Genomic DNA, 22719 nt, shown 5'->3' with positions numbered 1-22719 from the left:
GAAAATTTCAGCCATAAAGGTTCAGCTAACTTCTTGAATGAAGCCAAGAGAAAAGACGTCTTGCCCATGTTGAAAAATTCATATAATTATTCCAGTGAGGAGCCCCAGCACCTCCATGCTTTGCATCAGAAAGTCAGGCGAGAGGCCCCACCCCCATTAACAGCCAGAGCCCCGAAATGCCAAGGAGGAGGTGAGAGTCCCTGTGCATTAACTCACACACAGCTGACTCCTGAGGTCTTTACTCAGTTCTTACTCCAAGGGGATATTTGCCTCAGTGGGGCATGAGAACATATGGGCCACGGCCTCAGAATACCAAGTATTGTCCATCTACTAAAAGCTTTTATCCTGAAGGATTCCCTGTGCCATTGAAATGCAGCCATCTCAGAGCTGGAGGCTATCAGCCAGGGGCAGAGCAAAGAGAAACATTTTGGCCAGTGATATTGGAGCAAACTCATCCCCTGTGGCAAGGGACCTGGGCTGGTTAATGCCTGTGCAGAGCGGAAAGGACCACGGACTTACTCTCTATCCCATCATGCCCACGTTGCACTGGGTTTGTCGAGCAGGTGAGCTCCTCAGCAAGGGATGGGTACCTGTGAATTCTGAGCCAGATGTGTCTTGCTTGGCAATCCCTCGCAGGCAGCCATTTCCCACACCTCTCTCACCCCAGCATCTGCAGCAGCATCCCACGCCGAGAGCTGACACAGTTTATAATATAGCTGTGAGCAATCCCAGGGGGGCTCGCTCAGCCTCTAGGGGAGAAGCGGCATCTGAATGGAAACTGGCTGGATATCAGAGACACTCTAGCCAATGCCTCCCGTTCAATGTCTGTGCTATTTATCCAGCTTTAGGAGTAAACAGTAATTAAGGGACCTTCTCAAAGGGAGATGAGAACCCCTGGGCTCTCCACTGAGTCAGAGAGGAATTGGCTGCTCTGTGTATTGGTGTATATTTTAAAAGTGCCATTGATTAGCAAGAAAACTAGGGATAATGGCCAGCTCTCCATAGGGTCTAATACCCTGTAAGTACCCAGTATTAATGGGTAGATAGTAGCCAGAGAGATCTGGAGATAGATGGCTGAAGGGAGATACGAACACTTTCTGCAGGCACATGGGGCTATCGCTAAGGGATCAGAGATTAGTAATTCTCATCAGTAACTATCATCATACTGTGCAGCAGGTTTCATTGAAGGATCTTCAAAACACCTAGGAAAGGAAATTTCCTATGAACATATACCCATTAAAATGAGGCAAAGGGAGACATGACTTGGTGAAGGTAACACAGAGAATGACAGACAGAACCCAGGAGTCCTGACTTCCCAGCTGTAACCATGGTCTCTCCATTAGTAACTGAGGGCATGACAAGAAGAAAACGGACTCACGGTCTAGCAGGGATTGTTCCTTGGGTGGATGTGACAGACTTGCTCAAGATGCAACCTGGAACGGGGGTACCGCTGAGCCCTCTGACAAACCAACCTGGGCTCCCGCTCACACTGTGAGGCTGTGACAAGCTGCAGTCCTCTCCAGGTTTTGCACTTCCACAGCCAGACACAGCCAGGGACGCACCCAGCTGCACTTACATGAATGCTTTTACTAGGTACTCATGAATCAACACTACAGAAGCTCCAGCCAATTCCCCGCCACCCCTGCTCCCCAGCTCCCCAGCCTAGTACTCCAGAGCTGCACCATCTTACCCTGGTCAGAAGCCCAGCGAGGGTAAGTTTATTACTCTGTCTGCCCCACCCTCAGTGTGGAGAGGACAATGCACCAGACAGTAAACTGGCAGTAATCCCATCAAGCCTGAAACAAACCGGAGCCAAGAACTTTGCAATCGTGGTATGGAATTGATTCCATTTAACCCATTTTAACTCTCATCTATATTTCTTTCTTGTTATGAATAAACCTTTAGATTTGAAAGTATTGACAACAGCATGATTTGTGGGTAAGATCTGGTTTTTGTACTGACCTGGGTCTGGGCCTTGGTCCTTTTGGATCGGGAGCAACATTTTTCTTTTATTGGGGGTATTGGTTTTCATAACCATTCATGCCCGTAAGGAGTGGTGCTGGTGGTGATACAAGGGAACTGGAGTATCTGAAGGAATTGCTTGTGTGACTTCAGGTTAGCCAGTGGGGTAAAACCGAAGTCCTCTCTGTCTGGCTGGTTTGGTTTGCCTTAGGGTATGGCTACACTTGCAGCTGTACAGCGCTCCCGTGGGAGTGCTTTGAAGTGCGAGTGTGGTCGGGACGCCAGCGCTGGGAGAGAGCTCTTCCAGCGCTGCACGTACTCCACCTCCCCGTGGGGATTAGCTTGCAGTGCTGGGAGCCGTGCTCCCAGCGCTGGGGCGCTGTTTACACTGGCGCTTTGCAGCGCTGTAACTTGCTGCGCTCAGGGGGGTGTTTTTTCACACCCCTGAGCAAGAAAGTTGCAGAACTGTAAAGCGCCAGTGTAGCCAAGGCCGCAGTAGTGATTGAACCCCAGCCTTGGGGTGTGACTGCCCTGCTCTAAGCAATTAATACTGAATTGATACTCTCAGTAGTGTCCCACCAAAGGCCGCCTCATTACAACAGGCTAGAAATCCCTTCAGCCTGGGACCAAATCCCCAGTTCAGTCCTTGTTCCTGAGGTGTTTCCAGGTGTTGAGTTATGGGGGGGAGTGAGGGCAAGTGATTTTATTACTTCCACCTTTTATGGCTCCTGTCATGTGGAGGAAACGTCATTTTTCCAAGCAAAAGCCCCCAGAGCAGTTAGTAGAAAAGTACAGGCACAAAAGGAGTCCAGTGTCACATGAGCTGGTCACATGCCCTCGCACGCTTTCAGAACTTCAGGTGGAAAAATGCTACATGCATACAAAGAGGGTAATCATATTCAGCAAATCATAACTTTTTCATTGATACCTTACATGACATACTTTGTGTAAAATACATCATAATCACATCAACATGTTCAAAATGGGAGTGCCAAGGTGTTGCTTTCGGCACAGAATGTCACACCTCCCCCCTTAATTTTCTGCAGGAGTGTTAGTCACTGACTAATTCAGAGGCAGTGTGCCCAAGGCCTTCTTAAGGTTTGGAACATACAATGTTCAAGTGTTGCAAACATGTTTTTAAAAAGTTCTGTGTGCCTTCTCTGGGTCACTAGAAAGCCTCTCTTTGTAGCTGAGCAGCATTGTCAACCATTGAGCTTTTCCAACTGGTGATAACTCAATACAGATATTCATCAATGCCATGCAGTGGTGTGCCTTAGTTTCCCTTTCCCCCCACAGCAGACCAGATTTATTATGGTTTCCCTGCTGTGATGATCTTTGAGCCTGTTTACAGGTGATAGCTGAGAAGCTGTATCCCCATAGCGCTTCTTGTTTACTATTTGTAGCATGTCCGAAAGCTTTCCTCCAAAATCATGCATGTTACACCTTTTCATAGGATTGGCCATCAGTACCAAATTCTTTGTTATAAGATTTCCCATTAGCAACGGATATTGCATCATGAGATTTAACAGTAACATCAAATCTTTTATCACGGGTAGGTGTTTCCAAGTATTTTTATTATACCACATCTTCTGCTTGGACACTTTGATTTGTTCAATGCCCATTGTGTCTTTCAACCCCACATTGAACCTTAACAGGTGTTTAGTTACTGGTTTTCCTTTCCCCTCAGTATCCCCTTGTAATGGGAGGCAGCCTTTGGCGGGACACTACTGAGAGTATCACTTCTCTGTGCTCCCCACTGGAACACATCTCCATATGCGCCCTAGCATTGGGTTTGTCCCTTGTTTAGCAGCACCATGGACATTTTTCTCCCTGAGGTGATGCTGCCTTCAGCTGGACAGGAGTTCGTCTTAACTACCCCTACCCCTGGAAGCATGCAGCTTCCCCCTCCTACAGGGGAATCAAGGAGAGACTCTCATTCCTTCAGCAGTTCCTGGGACTTTCCCCTTTCCCTCTGAGGTCCCAGCAGAACGCTCCTTCTTGCTGCAGACGGACACTTTAACAGCCTGAGCAATAGCGAAGAAATTCATTGCCAATTAGCATATCAATAGGGTTATCGTCTACCACCCCCACTGATCATACAGCTTCCAAACCCTCCTTTTCTATGTGCACTTTAGCCAAAGGCAAAAGGGTTTTGTAACCACCAAATAATAAAAGCTCTGCCATCTGTCCTGTCATATGTCACCTTGTTGCACTACACTCCTCGTAACCACTGAAATTTCTGCCCCTTTATCTTCCCACGCAAGGTGTTCCCTGCCATTAATGCTGACAGTGCTTCATCCCTAGTTGTGCAGAGGCTAATTTTACAAACCTAGTACGATAACTGACAGCTGCCTGAGGTGCTTGTGCGCTCAGAATCTCAGCATTGACCTGGGCTATCTGCTGCCTGCTTCCTCTGAGCACAGGGAATTTATTCTTCAGGTGATCAGTGAATTACAATGGTAGCACCTTCTGGACTCTCTTGTTTTTGCAGCAGATTAGGATTGGGGATTAGAGGAATGGGGTAAAATGTGTCCATGCTTCCCACCCAGTATAAACCCCTCTGGCTGTAGTTTATTTACAATAGAGGTGTGTGTCTGCTCAAAATCATCAGCTAGAGAAGCCATCTCATCCACAGTTTTGACCTTTTTGTCCCATAGACACTGTTTTACATCATCTTTATATATATTTCAGAAGTGCTCCTGAGAAACAAGGTCAAACATTCCTTCAAAGCATGTAACACCTTGACCCCTTACCCATTTTCCCATCAAATCTTTCATTTTGCTTACATATTCCACTTTATATACCAGCACCCCTCTTAAGATTCCTAATTTTCACTCTATATGTTTCAGGGCTAATCTAAAATTGTTTCAATTTACAATAATTTACAATAATCTAAAGCACCATCATTTGGCATTTTATTGACTATATCCAGTGCTTTACCAGTTAAATCAGCAACTATAGTGGGCATCTTCTGGTCATGAGGAATCTTATGAATCACACACAGCCTCTCAAAGTTAGTGAAGTATTCAGCAATATCCCCTGCCTCATTGTATGCAGGACACAGCTGTTCCCATTTGAGGATTTTTGGAGAGCTGGGAATCAGTGGAGTGGGAAGGTTCTGGTTCTGCTTTTCTAGGAAGTCCAAATGGTGATTCCGTGCTCTCTCTTTCTCCTCAGTTTCTTGTTGTTTTGGTTCCATATCCCTTCTGTGTTCATCCTCTTCTCTGGCAGCCTCTGCTGGGTTTAGCTGCAAAATTCTCCAATGTTCTTTTTCTACTGCCTGCAATCTGAATAGCTCCGATTTCACAATCATTTTGCTGTTTTCACTCTTTTCACTTTGGTGCTTTCCTGTCTGTGTGTCCTTTTCCCAAAATAAGCAAACAGAAAATAACAAACAGATAACCTCTTTGACTGATCTCCAGCCACCACACTTAAAATCTCATTTAAAATCTCTACACCAATGTAAGAAGTGCAAATCTCACTCAGAACAACAAAATTGTGCATTTCGTCCTGCTCGCTGTGCCGGACTTTCCTGGAGTGCAACCCTGAAATGGAGTACCGCTGAACCCTTTGGCACACTAATCTGAATCCCCTCTCACACTGTGATTATGTGAAAAGTTGCAGACCCCTCCAGGTCCTGCACTCACCCAAACATTCACAGGCAGGGACAAACCCCGATGAGTTACATGAATGCTTTCGCCAGCCACTCATGAGCCATCAATAGAGGGGTTCCAGCCAATTCCCCCCAGCTTGCCATTCTAGGACCCCAGAGCTGTACCGTCCTGCCTTGGTCAAAAGCCTGACCAGTGTAAGGTTATTACCCAGTCCATCCCTCCCTCAATGTGGAGAGCACAATGCACCAGCCCCTCTACTTGAGCAGATTTCCCTTTTGCATTTCAAACAACACACTGTATTAGGTAAAAAATATAAAACAGATTTATTAACTACAGAAGGATAGATTTTAAGTGATTATAAGTAATAAATGTACAGATCAAAGTAGATTACCTAAGAAATAAAGCAAAATCGCAATCTGAGTTCTATGAAGTAGACAGGGTGTGAATCAAGCAGTATCTCAGTGATGGTACAAACAGTTCACCAATCTTCCATTCACAGGGCAGGATTTCTCCTTTCCAGCCTGGGACCAGCTCCCCAGTCAAAATCTTTTCCCTCTAGCCGTGTTTGGAGGTGTTGAGTTGTGGGGGGAGTGAGCCCAAGTGATCATGTCACTTCCCCCTTTTATAGCTTCTGCCAGGTGCAGGGAATTTCATTGTCACAAACAAAGTCCCCAGCACAGTTAGTGGGAAAGTACAGGCACAAGATGGAGTCCGGTGTCACATGAGCTGGTCACATGCCCTTGCGTGCTTCAATAAGTCATAGCAGGGACCATACCTGTATACTGGCTACAACGTCTAGAGGAAAGTCCATCAGGTGGGGACAAGCTTCTCCCATGGCCCATTGTGCTCACTGATGGGCCATCAACTTGAATAGTCCATTCACAGTGTGCTGGCTCGCCTGGATGTAAACTACCTTGTGGAAGTTACTACAGGAACAAACACATTTGAAATACAGGTACAGAGTCAATATTCAAAACTTCAGATAGAAAAATGAGACGTATACAAATAGGATAATCATATTCAGGAAACCACAGCTTTTCCATTCACACCTCACATGACATAGTTTGTACAAGTTTTGTGGCAACTATATAAAAGTGGTGAATATGGGGGTACCAAGGTGTTGTTCTGGGGTACAGCTTGTCACAGCAAAATATTTATCAAACCAGAAATCTCTGAGATCTAATTTTGTATTTTATCAAGGACATACATCCATGTCCTGAAAAAGACTACATTCTGGTCTGTACCAGAGGAGAAAAGGAAACCAAGCTACAGAGCAAAAACAACTGAGAGAGTGTTTTCCGCACTACCCATCACACACACAATATGTGACCCCCTGAAAATGTTCCTCTCACTTTCCTTGTTCAGCGAGTGTCACCTGTAGTTTCTGTTTGTCAGATCTCAGCCTCACACAAATTACTGGATCAACAGACCTTTTGCTACAGTATCTGGGGAACCATTCGTCCCATCAGGCATCATCATCATCTTCATGGCAAATCCCAAAGGAACATAGTCTCCTTGCAAACTGAGCGCTGCCCGGATTGATCTTTGGGAAGGTGTTTAAGGGGGTCAGGTTGCATATTCACGCAATGGTAGGTCTGTTGTGCCACCAAAGCTTTTGGCACCCAGGTGATCAATGGCCATATTGTGGCATTTCTCGGTGTGCCCCACTTCAGGACTTGCTGGTCTTTCACTCTAGCAATGTATTCCCAACAAGAAAGCTGCCAAAACTGACACAGTGCAGATGGGGGAAGTTGTGGGTTCAATATATCCTCGCTGCTGATCTTGATACAGAGAAGCTGCTGGTGTGTGTGTGTGGGGAGGGCGGGGGGGGGGCGGTTAGAAAGGAAAGGAGAGAAAAGGAACCAAAATGCATGGAGGGGGGCGTGTGGGACGAAATCCAGTAGAACAGGGATTCCCTGCCTCTTCCATTCTGGGGAGCACTTTCCCAGGGAGAGACAAATCCTGTCCCTGACCCCAAACCAGCACTGCCTGGTTCAGGAAATGTTTCCTTCAGGGATTCTGGCTGGATCAGTCTGGGAACTGGAGCACTCGGGGAAACACTGAGGGCAGAGGAGAGTGGGCCACATTAGGGTGAAGAGAACATCTTGTGTACACTTCCCTGCAGGTTTGGGATCACCCAGCTCCACTCCTGGTCAACTCCCAGTCCCCTAGCATCTGTGCACCAGCTCCAGGTTTGCTGTCACAGCCCCACTCAAGCTCCCGCACCCGGACACCTGCCAGGCAGCCGTGTTTGGGTCCCACACACTGGACCCAGGTGTTTTTGAGTTGGAGCAGGGTTCAGGCCCTACTCTAAGTCTTGTTTTATAGGCCCACTCTTGGGGTGCAGCTTATATCCTAGAACCTCCCTCTGGGAGCGGAGACCTGCACGCCAAGTGCCAAAGACATAAGGGTACAAATGGTTCATACAATCAAACATGAGTTAATAGGTGTGACAGACGGTCAGAAAGGGTTATGCAACTAGAAGGCTAATTGACCCAAATCCAACCTTTAAAGACATATTAGAGAAGTTTATAAATGGTAGTTAGGGCTATTCCTCATAGATAGCAATATAAATGGGAAGTGGAATAGAGCTTTGAAATGCAAACCTGTATTGTTAGAGAATTAGAGGTAATACTAACTTTATGTGTTTACTTCTATCTTGTTAGATGTTAACCATGTAAACAGATGATTCCTGTCTGCTGGTATGTCAGTTGACTCAAAGATCAAAAGAAAATATTAATGTTTAAATTAAACTTGGGTGCAATAACTTCATTGTCTGTACTCTCTCTGACCTTTCTAGTAAATAACCTAGGAACCGCTTTATGGATAATTATCTTATGCTGATGAATGGAAGATTTACTTGTGTATACATAGGAACTAGGTAATTCTACTTCAAAGCAACTATTCTTCATTATCATAGCCTGCCAGTGGTCTATAGAAGTTTACCTGGGCCCTGATCCTATCATCTCAAATCTGCTTAAGCTTCATCAGGGGAAGCTCAAGTCCCAAGACTGAGGTCTCCAGTTCCATTTTGGATCACCCCGATATTGGACATTGGACTGCAACCTAAGGATTAATTCTGAAAGAACTCTTTGCAACTCTAAAGCTCACCATCTCTACCATGAAACTGACTTAAGAACTCTATACATATCTGTACGGTATAAAGATGTCGGTTTACTTCAGGGTTGGGGGAGGCATTGGGTCATTAATCGGGGCCACCTCCTACCTGCAGGCAGGCTCCTTGTCAGGCTGCAGCAGCTCCTGTCCCAGCCTTGGAGCAGAGGTAGCCCAGCTTGGGAGGCTGAGTAGGAGGTGGAGATTTTGATGGGATGTAACCCCAGGGTACAGCCTGGAAGCTATTGGAACCGCTGTGCCCCCAAACCATTCAGCTGGGTTGGCATCTCCCCCTGCTCTCCTGGTGACACACATCCAGCCCCTCCAGGCCCTGTTATCACCTAACACGACAGCAAGTGGTTCCATACACCCAGCTAAGTTACCTGAGTGCTTTACCTAAGCCACTCATGGACCAACAATGGAGGCACCAGCCAATTTTCCAGCTCCTCAGCCTTGCACCCCTACTGGAGCATAAACCCAGAATTAGACCATCTTGCACTGCACAGCGATCTGTACAGCGTAAACTTGTTAATTAGCCTGCTCCCCCCTTGATGAGGAGAATATCTGCACCGGCCTTTGTTAACAGAGCTAAGATTCCTAAACACTTCTCTCAAAAATGCGCTGGTTAAGATAAAACATAAATCAGGTTTATTAACTACAGATGGACAAATGTTAATTGATTATAAGAGATAACAAACAGATCAAAGCAGGTTACCTTGGAAATCAAACAAACTTGCAACCTACGACTTGTACAGACTAGATAGGATTTGAATCCTCAATATCTCGCCTTAACTGATGATACAAGCAGGCTTACAGAGTCTTGAGGCACAGGCTGCATCTGCTTTGCAGTCTGGGTTCCCCTCCCCCATTCAAAGTCTTTTGTCTTACAGAGCTTCTTGCATGTGTTGAGTTGTGCGGGAATGAAGACAAGAGATGATGTCACTCCCCATCCTTTATAGTTTCTTCCAGTTTGCTGGAAAGTCTATGTATGTGACATGGGTGGACAAACATTCTCCATTGTCTCCGTACTCCCTCCGAGTAGGCTTTCTTATACAGAGTTTCTGAGCTAGTGGTTTCTTCCCTGGATGAGTGTTGACAACAGCAATTAACAGTGTCTTGCGACTGCTTTGGCATACCTAAAAGGCTGGTTTTGGGTGTTTCCAGCCAAATATAACACTTAGTAACTCACACATAGCAGGATTTCATAGCTTCACATACAATGAGAGTGCATACAATCGGAGGGGATATCAAAGTTTAGCAGATTAAGACTCTAAGAATGATACCTCATAGGGCATATTTTGTACAAGACATACCATAATTACATCGCCATGGTAAATATGGGGTGCTTTGGGGTGCAGAGTGTCACAGGGATGATCCAGAGAGTGACAGGGGGTGGGAAGGAGAGGAGTGAGTGAGGGGTGGGGCCTTGAGGGGAAGAGGCAGAGCAGGGGCGGAACCTGGGGGAAGAGGCAGGGCAGAGAGGTGGGGCCTGAGGCTTCCAATTACCAGCAATTAGAAAGGTGGCAACCCTATCAGTTGTACATAGGCAGATTCGCCAGTTTGTCAGGCTGACACAGCACAGTAAGGTCAGGAAAGGATTTAATGTCTCTTTGACTGGCCAGTCAGTGATTCAGGGAAGAGGGCCCAGAGCCATGTCACCAGCCAGCTCTGCATGGAGCTCAGTCTGAGATCCAGAGACCCAAGAGAAAACTTTAGGTCCATTTATGAGTAAAGAGCTGGAGCAGCCTATCCTGAATCTGTTGGGTCCTCACTCCATAGATGATGGGGTTTAAGATGGGGGGCACCAGGAGGTACACATTGGCAATGAGAACACGCAAATGCAGGGCCATGTTTTGCTCAAACCGTTGTGTGAGGGTGGCGAAGAGATGTGGGATGTAAGAGGCTAAGATGACACAGAGGTGGGAGCCGCAGGTCCCAAAAGTCTTGAGCCGGGCGTCCTTTGTTGGGAGGCTGAAGATGGCCCTGAGGATCTGGATATAGGACATGGTGATAAAAAACACATCCAGACTGATCACCAAGAATGCCACAGAGAGGCTGTAGTAACTACTGAGGCTGATGTCGGCGCAGGCCAGCTTCACCACAGCTATGTGCTCACAGTACGTGTGGGGAATGATGTTGGTTCTGCAATATGGCCACCTCCTCGCTAGGAAGGGATAGGGCAGTATGAGCATGATGCCGCGCAGCACCAGAGCCAGGCCAATTTTGGCCACCATGGGGTTTGTCAGGATGGTGGAATGTCTCAGGGGATCGCAGATGGCCACGTAGCGATCAAAAGCCATGGCCACGAGGATCCCAGACTGCATTGCTGAGAAGCTGAGAATGAAGTACATCTGGGTGAGGCATGCAGTGAAATTGATCTCCCTGGAGTAGAACCAGAAGATGCTCAGCATTTTGGGCACAATGGATGTAGACAGGACCAGGTCGGTGATGGCCAGCATGCAGAGGAAATAGTACATGGGCACATGGAGGCTCGGCTCTGTCTTTACGATGAACAGGATGGTGAAGTTCCCCAAGATGGCTATGGTGTACATGGTGCAGAAGGGGATGGAGATCCAGACATGGGCTGCCTCCAGGCCAGGAATACCCAGCAGGATGAAGGTGGAGGGGTTGGTGAAATCGCTTGAGTTGGAATCTGACATGGAGTAGGGGAGAAGGTGTCCAATGTTGAGGCAGAACATCATCTCCTGCATGTACCATACGTTCCCCTGATTTCCTGTATGTGCCCAGGGTCTTGGGTGAAGGTCGTAGGACAAACACCTGGATGGAGAATAAATGTTAATAGCTTTTTATGCAAAAGTTTTGTTGCTGAAGTGCCAGTGTAGACAGCTGTCATAGGTTTCTCCCCCACTTGGAGCTTTTGGGTTCACAAGATGGGGACCTGCATGGACTCCCCTAAACTAAAATCCTAATTTAGATCTGATACGCTGCCACCGGTCAGTTTTCTAAGTGTCTGACACACTGCCTGTTCCCCCAAACTTTCCCTGGGGAACACAGATTCAATCTCCCTGATCTCTACACACAGGGAAGCAGCCCACTTCCCCCCTCCCTCTCTCCTAGCCACTCTGGAGAGATACACACCGATTCAACTCTGTGAATCACCCTCAGGAGGAACTCACTCTTCCCCCCTCCCCTATCCTTGAATCTCCACAAGAGAAGGAATTAACCAAGTCCAAAGAAAAGAAAAGAATTTATTAAAAAGAACAAAAAAAATAAAGTACACTATCTCTGTCATACCAGGATGGAACAATACACAGAGTCTAACCTATAAACCTGGAGAGAACTCCCCCTCCCCCTTTCTTTCTCAGTAAAAGCAAAGTAACAGCAATAGAAATAAAGAGATTACTTCAGCAAAACACACAATTGCCAATGCAGAAATAAAAGTAAAAAAAATACTAGTTCGCCATTCTAATACTCACTAGACTGAATAGAAGAACAATACTGCAGAAACCTGGGAGGACTTGATTAAGATGTCTGGACTCCCTTAACTCCCAAGAGAGAAACTCTAAAACAAAGAACAGAAAGAAAAACTTCCCTCCACAGAGATTTGAAAATATCTTGTCCCTGATTGGTCCTCTGGTCAGGTGGTCATCAGGTACTGCTTGTTAACCCAGTACAGGTAAAAGAGACCTTAACCCTTAACTAACTGTTTATGACAACATCATACTTGATTTCATCACTTTAACTGGTGTCTGGAAGGCACCCCGCAATGCCCATCCTAATCACTGTGGTCAGGACTTTCAACTCTTCCCCCTTTAAAGGCCCAGGAATTTTGAAATTCCCCTTCCTGTTTGCTCGGCATGGAGTGTTCACATCACATCTTCCGAGGTGGCCATGGTGGCTCCATGCAGCAAATGGTCTCTCGCTTGGACCACTGTGGAACTGCTGGATCTGCTCAGTATTTGGGGAGAGGAGGCTGAGGAGTCTCAGCTGTGCTCCAGCTGTAGGAATTTCAATACCTCTGGGCAGATTTCTTGCAGCTTGCGGGAAAAGGGCTATGATTGGGACAAGCTGCAGTGCAGAGCAAAGGGGAAAGAGCTGAGGCCTGCGTACCAGAAGGCAAGGGAGGCAAAAGGTGACTCTGGTCCTGTGCCCCAGACCTGCCATTTTTCTAAGGAGTTCTCTGCGACCCCATTTCCACCACCAAAAGCCCCGTGGATACTTCAGTGGGCTGGAGCTCATGGAATCTGGACCTAACCCAGAAGAGGTCGTTGATGAGGAGGTGGAGACATTAGAAGATGTGGTGCCCATGCTGGGGTTGCCCAGTGCTGCATCCAGCCAGGAGCTGTTCTCCACTCTGGAGGTGTCCAGCCAGTCTCGGCAGTCACAGTCAGGTGAGCCAGAAGCACGGGAGGAGACCCCCGGTAAGCGGTTTTCCTCTGTGAAGTGCAGAGGTGGGTGGAGGACAGAGAAATGTACAAGGCTGGCTTTGTTTGTGTGTGCTGGGCATTTCCCCGTGCAATCCTCTGCTGGAGGTTCCTTGCAGAGTTTCTTTGTTCCTTCCCCCATTGAGGGAGCCTTTCTCGTGCCATTCTGCAATTATTGGGGGAAAGACCAAAGCAGCACACAGGCGAGCAGCATAGGGACCGGGGCGGAAACTGCAAGCATGTAGTAGATGCACCTTTGCTTCCTTGTTTACCCTCAGGAGAGAGATATCTGCCACAATGTCCCCCATCTGTGGAAAAACGTGGGAAACTTTAGAGTGTTGTCCCCTGAGAAGTGCCCCGCGACCCCTTTCACACTGCTTTTCTCTCACGCACAACGTCCCCCGCCCCTGAGAACACTCACCATGCTTGTAGTGTTCACCGGCATGTGTGCTTGTCAAGGGTCAGCAGGAAAGTGATAGGAGTGTTACCAGCAGTGTATTTTAATGTAGCGTTTCAATGCTGCCCGTGTACTTAACAATAATGCTTCTGTTTATTGTTACTTGTGCTTCACCAGATATGTCCTTGAAAGGAGGCAGCCCCTCCACTCCAGCCAAGTGTCTCCGCTGGATAAGAAAGTGCCCAAGACGGAGCAAGGAAGATACGTTCCGGGAGGTGCTGCAGTACTCTGATGCAGACAAGGCAGAATGCAGGCAGTGGAGGGAACGTGACAATTAGGAAAGAAAAGAAAATGAGGCATGCACTAGAGATGCAATGGAGATGCTGATAAAAGTTTGGGAGTGGCAAACCACCATGCTGCAGTCACTCCTGCTGCTCCAATCTGAGCAGATGGGTGCCTGCCCTCCCCTTCAGCACATTCACAACTCTTTCCCATTTCCTTCCCAAACTCCACCCGCACATTCCTTTCCGATTTCTGGGACTTCTCACTTTACTGTTCACTCCACCTCCACAGACACCTTTTCAAATGAAAACTGGACTTACGCTCAGCTGTGTGTGTGTGCATGGTGTGGTGGGTTTTTTGGCAATAAAAGCAAAGTTATTTGACTATTAATCAGTCTTGATTTGTTTCCGCTGAAGTTATGATAGCAGATGGCAGCAGCAAAGCAGCAGGCAGTTGTATCATTTCCTTACATTGAACTCTGGGCCTGAACAATCACAACTGCTTCCCACCTACCAAAACTGGACTTCATTCTGCATTACAATCCCAAGCATAGCAACAAACATTACTCGTTCTCATTTTAAAAACAGAAAGCCTCCCTGATTCGACTTGCCCCCCATCGTGCCCCTCTAATAGCCTTGGTATCTGGCTGCTCAAAATCAGCAGCCAAGTGTTCTACTCAGCAGTGCACCCTGAGCAAACTTTGCACCCTTACTGTGACGGGTTGGATCACAGAAACCCTCTTGGGAGCTGCCACCCGATGTGCCGACTACTTCTACCCCTGCTTTCCCTGCCAGCTCAGGACCCCAGCACCCTGTTTTGCTGAGCCAGACACACCCGTCTGCTCCAACAAAGACCCAGGGTCTGAATTACTTGCCCCAAAGCTGCAGATTTACCTGAGAGCAGCTCACAGAAATGTTCCTGTCTTTAACACTCAGATGCTCAACTCCCAATGGGGTCTAAACCCAAATAAATCCATTTTACCCTGTATAAAACTTATGCAGGGTAAACTCATAAATTGTCCGCCCTCTATAACACTGATAGAGAGGGGGGTCTGGAATATGCGACAGACTGAAAAATCTGGGACTCTTTAGTGTAGAGAAGAGACAAATAAGGGAGCACAGGATAGAGGAGAACAAAATAAAAGAAAGGAACCAATTACATTGAAATGGACAAACAGAGAACAGCTCCCAACCAGTAGTAGCGATCTACAGATACCCTTCCAAAGGGCTAATTCCCCAAAGCTGGGACAAATTATGATTGGGAGGAAAAATTTAGACAAAAAAATGGGAATTAAACTCGAGAGTTCTTTAAGAAGAGTTTATGAGAGACCTAAAAAGCCACGATTCCACAATCAAGAAAGTGGAGAACTTTGGTTAAAAACCCAGTTCAGTAGCAAAGTGAAGGCAGGAATTAAGGGCGGAAAAGCAACATATAACAAATGGGAATAAGGGAAAATAGCTAGTAAGCAATACTAGCTGGAAGTTATGAAAATTGATACAGGACGTTAAAGACATTAGGGAAATCCATGCTTTGCAGGGCTAAGGAGAACAAAAGGAGTTAAGTATTTTAAGAACAAAAGAAATCCTAGGAAAGGTAAAGGCCAATCCCTAGAGGAGAAAGGAAAGTTGCTAATGTTATGGAAAAGGTAGATGTGTTCAAGAATTATTTTTGTTCTGCATTTGGAAAGAAGCAGTATGAGGAGTGCTGTGTGCAATTCTGGTCACCGCTCTGTAGAGAAACCGGAAAGGATCCAGAGGTGAGCGACAAAGATGATCCAAGGGATGGAATGCAAACCATGGAGGAAAGGCTGAAGGAATTGGGTATATTTAGTTTGGGAAAGAGGATATTAAGGAGGGACATGATAGTGGACTTCAGACACTTGAAAGGTTGCCATTAAAAAATGGAGAAAAGTTGTTCTCTCTTGCCACAAAGGTTAGGACAAGAGGCAATGGGATCAAACTCCAGCAGAGCAGATTTCAATGAAATCTCAGGAAAAACTTCCTAACCGTAGGAACAGGAGGACATTGCAACAGTCACCTAGGCAAGTTGTGGAAGGTCCTTCACTGGAGGTTTTCCAAAGGAGGCTGGAGCCGTCTGTCCTGGATGGTTTAGACACAACAAACCCTGCATCTTGGCAGGGGGTTACACTAGCTGACCCTTGCAGGTCCCATCTCACCCTGTCTACATCTATATGTACAATGTAAAATCTTAGTGTAGACCAGGTCTTAGCCAAACACAAGTTATGGTGCTCAATACAAGAGTAACTGGGTTAAAAGTAATGGCTTGTGTTATACAGGTGGTCAGACAGGATGATCTAATTGTCCCTTCTGATCTTAAACCCTATGAATCTATTGATAAAGAAAGTAGATGAGGCATTTGTATTTGCTCTGTCTCATAACACACGAACAGGGGAACATTCGATTACATTGCACATCTGAACATCTGAACATATAACACTGAGAAAAGACTTGTTTATATAATCCATATTTGGCCATGGAACTCCTTGCCACAGACTTTATTGGCGCAGAGAGCATAGCTGAATGGGATTCACAAATGGATTGGCCATTGTAGGTGGTGCTGGTGGCTAGTTAAGGCTGTCTGACACCTTCAATTAGGAGACTTCATTTTCAGTTGGTTATAAATTTGCCAAACTTTAACTGTTTGGACTGAAATTTCTCACACTGGGTGTCTGCTTCCGGGTGAATTGTTTTTTGAAAGTTTCAGCCATAAAGGTTCAGCTAACATTTCGAATGAAGTCAAGAGAAAAGACGTCTTACCCATGTTGAAAAATTCATACCATTATTACAGTGAGGAGCCCTAGCACCTCCATGCTTTCCATCAGAAAGTCAGGCGAGAGGCCCCTAGGCGGAGGTGAGAGTCCCTGTGCATTAACTCACACACAGCTGGCTCCTGAGGTCTTTACTCAGTTCTTACTCCAAGGGGATATTTGCCTCAGTGGGGCGTGAGAACATATGGGCCATGGCCTCAGAATCCCAAGTATTGTCCATCTACTACAACCTTTCATCCTGAAGGATTCTCTGTGCCACTGAAATGCAGCCACCTCGGGGCTGGAGCCCATCAGCCAGGGGCAGAGCAAAGAGAAACATTTTGGCCAGTGATATTGGAGCAAACTCATCCCCTGTGGCAAGGGCCCTGGGCTGGTTAATGGCTGTGCAGAGTGGAAAGGACCACGGACTTACTCTCTATCCCATCACACCCACATTGCACTGGGTTTGTCGAGCAGGTGAGCTCCTCAACAAGAGCTGGGTACCTGTGAATTCTGAGCCAGACGTGTCTTCCGTGGGAATCCCCTGCAGGCAGCTGTTTCGCACACCTCTCTCACCCCAGCAGCTGCAGCAGCTGCCCACGCCGAGAGCTGACACAGCAGGGCTGCACTGTTTATAATATAGCTGTGTGCAATCCCCGGGGGGGTTCATTCAGCCTCTCGGGGGGAAGCGGCATCTGAATGGAAACTGTCTGGAGATCGGAGACACTCTAGCCAATGTCTCGCTTTCAATGTCTGTACTTCTGTGCTATTTATCCAGCTTTAGGAGTAAACAGTAATTAAGGGACCTTCCCAAAGGAGGTGAAAACTCTTGGGCTCTCCTCTGAGTCAGAAAGGAATTGGCTGCTCTGTGTATATTTTAAAAGTGTTTTTGATTAGTAAGAAAACCAGGGATAATGGCCAGCTCTCCATAGGGTCTAATACTCTGTAAATACCCAGTATTAATGGGTAGCTAGTAGTCAGAGAGATCTGGAGATGGATGGCTGAAGGGAGATACGAACACTTTCTGCAGGCAAATGGGGCTATCGCTAAGGGATCAGAGATCAGTAATTCTCATCAGTAACTATCATCATACTGTGCAGCACCTTAAATCGAAGGCTCTTCAAAACATCTAGGAAAGGAAATTTGCTATGAACATATAGCCATTATACTGATAGGTAAACTGAGGCAAAGGGAGACGTGACTTGGTGAAGGTCACACAGAGAATGACAGACAGAACCCAGGAGTCCTGGCTTCCTTGCTGTAACCATGGTCTCTCTGTTAGTAACTGAGCACATGACAAGAAGAAAATGGACTTGCAGTCTATCAGGGATTGTTCGTTAGGTGGGTGTGATGGACTTGCCCAGGATGCAACCTGGAAAGCTGAGCCCTCTGGCAAACCAACATGGGCTCCCCCTCACACTGTGAGGCTGTGACAAGCTGCAACCCTCTCCAGGTTTTGCACGTCCAAATGTCATCAATGAGGAGACATTCCTGTACTCCCACTATTCCTCCCCTGGGCCCCCCTCTAGGACACATACCCCTGTGGTCTCTAGAGTGGGAGCTCTCCTCTGGTCAGCCGGGAAGGGCTCACAGCTAACAGCCTGGATAGTTGTCTCAGTGGCAGGCTCCACACCCCCCTCCCTTCATGAGGTGGTGTTACCTCTTGCTGCAATGTTAAAGGAACCCACACCCACCTCCTCAGTCGTTTCTATGATTCTATCACACTTCTCTGGGCTCCCCACTGGAACACATCTCCATATGCGCCCTAGCATTGGGTTTGTCCCTTGCTTAGCAGCAACATGGACATTTTTCTCCCTGAGGCGATGCTGCCTTCAGCTGAAGGGCAGGAGTTGGTCTCAACCACCCCCACCCCTGGAAGCATGCAGCTTCCCCCTCCTGCAGGGGAATCAAGGAGACTCTCTCATTCCTTCAGCAGTTCCTGGGACTTTCCCCTTTCCCTCTGAGGTCCCAGCAGAACGCTCCTTCTTGCTGCAGATGGACACTTTAACAGCCTGAGCAATATGGAAGAAATCATTGCCAATTAGCATGTCAATAGGGTTATCGTCTACAACCCCCACTGATCATACAGCTTCCAAACCCTCCTTTTCTATGTGCACTTTAGCCAAAGGCAAAAGGGTTTTGTAACCACCAAATAATAAAAGCTCTGCCATCTGTCCTGTCAGTATGTCACCTTGTTGCACTACACTCCTCCTAATCACAGAAATTTCTGCCCCTGTATCTTCCCACGCAAGGTGTTCCCTGCCATTAATGCTGACAGTGCTTCATCCCTAGTTGTGCAGAGGCTAATTTAACAAACCTAGTACGATAACTGACAGCTGCCTGAGGTGCTTGTGCACTCAGAATCTCAGCATTGACATGGGCTATCTGCTGCCTGCTTCCTCTGAGCACAGGGAATTTATTCCTCAGGTGATCAGTGAATTACAATGGTAGCACCTTCTGGACTCTCTTGTTTTTCCAGCAGATTAGGGCTGGGGATTAGAGGAATGGGGTAATATGTGACCATGCTTCCCACCCAGTGTAAACCCCTCTGTCTGTAGTTTATTTACAATAGAGGTTTGTGTCTGCTCAAAATCATCAGCTAGAGAAGCCATCTATCCACAGTTTTGACCTTTTTGTCCCATAGACACTGTTTTACATCATCTTTATATATATTTCAGAAGTGCTCCTGAGAAACAAGGTCAAACATTCCTTCAAAGCATGTAACACCTTTACCCCTTTACTCCTCACCTTCTGGACTCTCTTGTTTTTGCATCAGATTAGGGTTGGGGATTAGAGGAATGGGGTAAAATGTGACCATGCTTTCCACCCCGTGTAAACCCCTCTGTCTGCAGTTTATTTACAATAGAGGTGTGTGGCTGCTCAAAATCATCAGCTAGAGAAGCCATCTATCCACAGTTTTCAACTTTTTGTCCCATAGACACTATTTCACATCATCTTTGAGGATTTTTGGAGAGGTGGGAATCAGTGGAGTGAGAAGGTTCTAGTTCTGCTTTTCCAGGAAGTCCAAGTGGTGATTCTGCGCTCTCTCCTTCACCCAGTTTCTTCTTGTTTTGGTTCCATAGTCCTTGTGTGTTCATCCTCTTCTCTGGCAGCCTCTGCCGGATTTAGCTGCAAAATTCTCCTATGTTCTTTTTCTACTGCCTGCAATCTGAATAGCTCCGATTTCACAATCATTTTGCTGTTTTCACTCATTTTGGTGCTTTCCTGTCTGTATGTCCTTTTCCCAAAATAAGCAAACAGAAAATAAGACACAGATAACCTCTTTGACTGGTCTCCAGCCACCACACTTAAAATCTCACTTAAAAGCTCTACACCAGTGTAAGAAGTGGAAATATCATTCAGAACAACAAAATAGTGCATTTCATCCTACTCGCTGTGCCAGAATTTCCCACCGTGAAACCTGAACTGGAGTACCACTGAGCCCTTTCGCAGACTAATCTAAATCCCCTCTCACACTGTGATTATGTGAAAAGTTGCAGACCCCTCCAGGTCCTGCATTCACACAAACATTCACAGGCAGGGACACACCCGGCTGAGTTACATGAATGCTTTCGCCAGCCACTCATGAGCCAACAATAGAGAGGCTCCAGCCAGTTCCCCTCCAGCTCTCCAGTCTAGGACCCCAGAGCTGTACCATCCTGCCCTGGTCAGAAGACTGACCAGAGTAAGGGTATTACCCAGTCCGTCCCTCTCTCATTGTGGAGAGCACAATGCACAAGGATAGATTTTAAGTGATTATAAGTAATAAATGTACAGATCAAAGTAGATTACCTAAGAAATAAAACAAAATCGTAATCTGAGTTCTATGAAGTAGACAGGGTGTGAATCAAGCAATATCTCATAGATGGTACAAACAGTTCACCAATCTTCCATTCATGAGGTGGGATTTCTCCTTTCCAGCCTGGGACCAGCTCCCCAGTCAAAATCTTTTCCCTCTAGCCGTGTTTTGAGGTGTTGAGTTGTGGGGGGAGTGAGCCCAAGTGATGATGTCAAATCCCCCTTTTATAACTTCTGCCAGGTGCAGGGAATTTCATTGTCACAAACAAAGCCCCCAGCACAGTTAGTGGGAAAGTACAGGCACAAGATGGAGTCCGGTGTCACACGAGCTGGTCACATGGCCTGGAGTGCTTTATTGAGTCATAGCAGGGGCCATTACCCGTATTCTGGCTACAATGCCTAGAGGAAAGTCCATCAGGTGGGGATACGTTTCTCCCATGGCCCATTGTGCTCACTGATGGGCCATCAACTTGAATAGTCCATTCACAGTGTGCTGGCTCGCCTGGATGTAAACTACCTTGTGGAAGTTACTACAGGAACAAACGATATGATATCGAGACTTGCGCGTGAATTGGATTAAAGTGAGGGAGAGTTGCGCAACGTCAACCTCACTCTCTCTTCCCAGTTCCTATCTGTATCCAGTGGCAGGACAAGAGTCGAGACGGCTGGAGATAGGGCAGGGCGCAGTGGATGACCAGGATGCCTATGTGTCTTGTCGTGCTCTTGAGCGTTCCACAACGCTTGCTGTCACCGCCTTCCTGACCATTGAACCAGGTTTCCTCAGTCAGCCGGATCCAGCCTTCGCATGCAATGGGTAGACAGGCCCTAACTCACCGAGGGTCTTAGACTCATCGGCTACCCTCACCTCACCAATTCACGCGCAAGTCTCAACATCATATCATATCACATCATATCAAGTCCTGTGGCGATGGGCGAGCGACGAAGCAGCAGGTGTGGATACACTGGGAGCTGTAGCCGCGGACCTGCACACAGGCGGCTCAGGTATAATGGTCGTTCCTCACTGACCGAAGCAGCGGTGGAGCTCGGCATCTTCTTGAGCGACTGAACAGCCCTATTCAGGACTGCACTGCTCACCTCCGTAGAACGAGGAGGGGGCTAGAAAAGGTGCCCTAAACATTGCCTGCTTCACCTTACCCTGGCCAGCATACCGCGGCTGGCGGGGATCCCATAAAAGCGGTCGAACAAAAACAAAACTTAGAGTGACACCGATCACCATTGGCACATGGAATGTGCGCACGCTACTGGATAACATCACGGCAGACAGACCAGAGAGAAGAACAGCACTTGTCACCAGAGAGCTCGCACGCTACAACATTGACATTGCAGCCCTTAGCGAAACTCGCCTTGCTAATGAAGGACAGCTGTCCGAGTCAGGTGGAGGCTATACGTTCTTCTGGAGTGGCCGCAGCGGTGATGAGCGTCGCGAATCTGGAGTTGGCTTCGCCATCAAGAATCATCTTGTTCGGAAACTTGCCAGTCCCCCCAAGGGTGTGAATGACCAACTCATGACAATGCAGCTTCCACTTCAAAAAGGAAAACAAGCTACTTTGATCGGTGCATACGCTCCCACAATGACCAACCCAGAGGATGTGAAGGATAAATTTTACGAAGAACTAGATGCTCTGCTATCATCAGTTCACCGCACAGACAAGCTGAGCCTCCTTGGCGATTTTAATGCAAGAGTCGGATGCAATGCCGCAGCCTGGGAAGGAGTCATCGGGAAAAATGGAGTGGGAAAGTGTAACAGCAATGGTCTGTTACTGCTGAAAACTTGTGCAGCACATGACCTTCTGATCACCAATACGGTCTTCCGCCTCCCTACCCGTAACAGGACTTCGTGGATGCATCCCCGTTCCAAGCACTGGCATCTGATTGACTATGTCATCATCAGGAGAAGGGACAGACAAGATGTCAGGGTTACAAAAGCTATGTGCGGCGCTGACTGCTGGACAGATCACAGGCTCATAGTATCTAAAATGAAGCTCCGTATCATGCCGAAGAGATGACCACAAGGCTGTAAGGCTCTCAAAAGGGTCGACGTGTCGAAGCTGAAGAACAGCCACATTGCTGAAAATCTAGCGGAAGACCTAGAGAACGAGCTTGCTGATCTTCATATTGAGAATGACGCTGAGAGAGACTGGGAGCGATTCCACAACACTGTCCATACAGCTGCATCCAAGGTATTGGGGCCCTCCACACGCAGGCGGCAAGACTGGTTTGATGAAAATGATGCAGAAATCCAGGCCTTACTTGCTGAGAAGCACCGCCTGCATCGCGCATATCAGAACAATCCATCCTCAGCGGCAAAGAAGACTACCTTTATCAACGCTCGCAGAACAGTACAGAACCGACTGCGCAAAATGTGGGACTTGTGGCTGA

General features: G+C 47.1%; 1 protein-coding gene across 1 annotated transcript; it reads right to left on the bottom strand.

Annotated features, from left to right (window-relative positions):
- Positions 1-10402: 10402 nt before the first annotated feature.
- Positions 10403-11350, bottom strand: LOC120392647 (olfactory receptor 52K1-like). Its single transcript, XM_039517409.1, has one exon. It carries the CDS (start codon positions 11348-11350, stop codon positions 10403-10405), a length of 948 nt encoding a protein of 315 aa, XP_039373343.1.
- Positions 11351-22719: the final 11369 nt, after the last annotated feature.

This window comes from Mauremys reevesii, unplaced genomic scaffold, assembly GCF_016161935.1.
Source record: "Mauremys reevesii isolate NIE-2019 unplaced genomic scaffold, ASM1616193v1 Contig108, whole genome shotgun sequence".
NCBI lineage: Eukaryota > Metazoa > Chordata > Testudines > Geoemydidae > Mauremys > Mauremys reevesii.
This window is presented reverse-complemented; position numbering and strand designations above follow the sequence as displayed.

Bases quoted from the DNA above. Each gene is read 5' to 3' on its own strand.
- LOC120392647 (XM_039517409.1), bottom strand. From the start codon at position 11,350: ATGTCAGATTCCAACTCAAGCGATTTCACCAACCCCTCCACCTTCATC.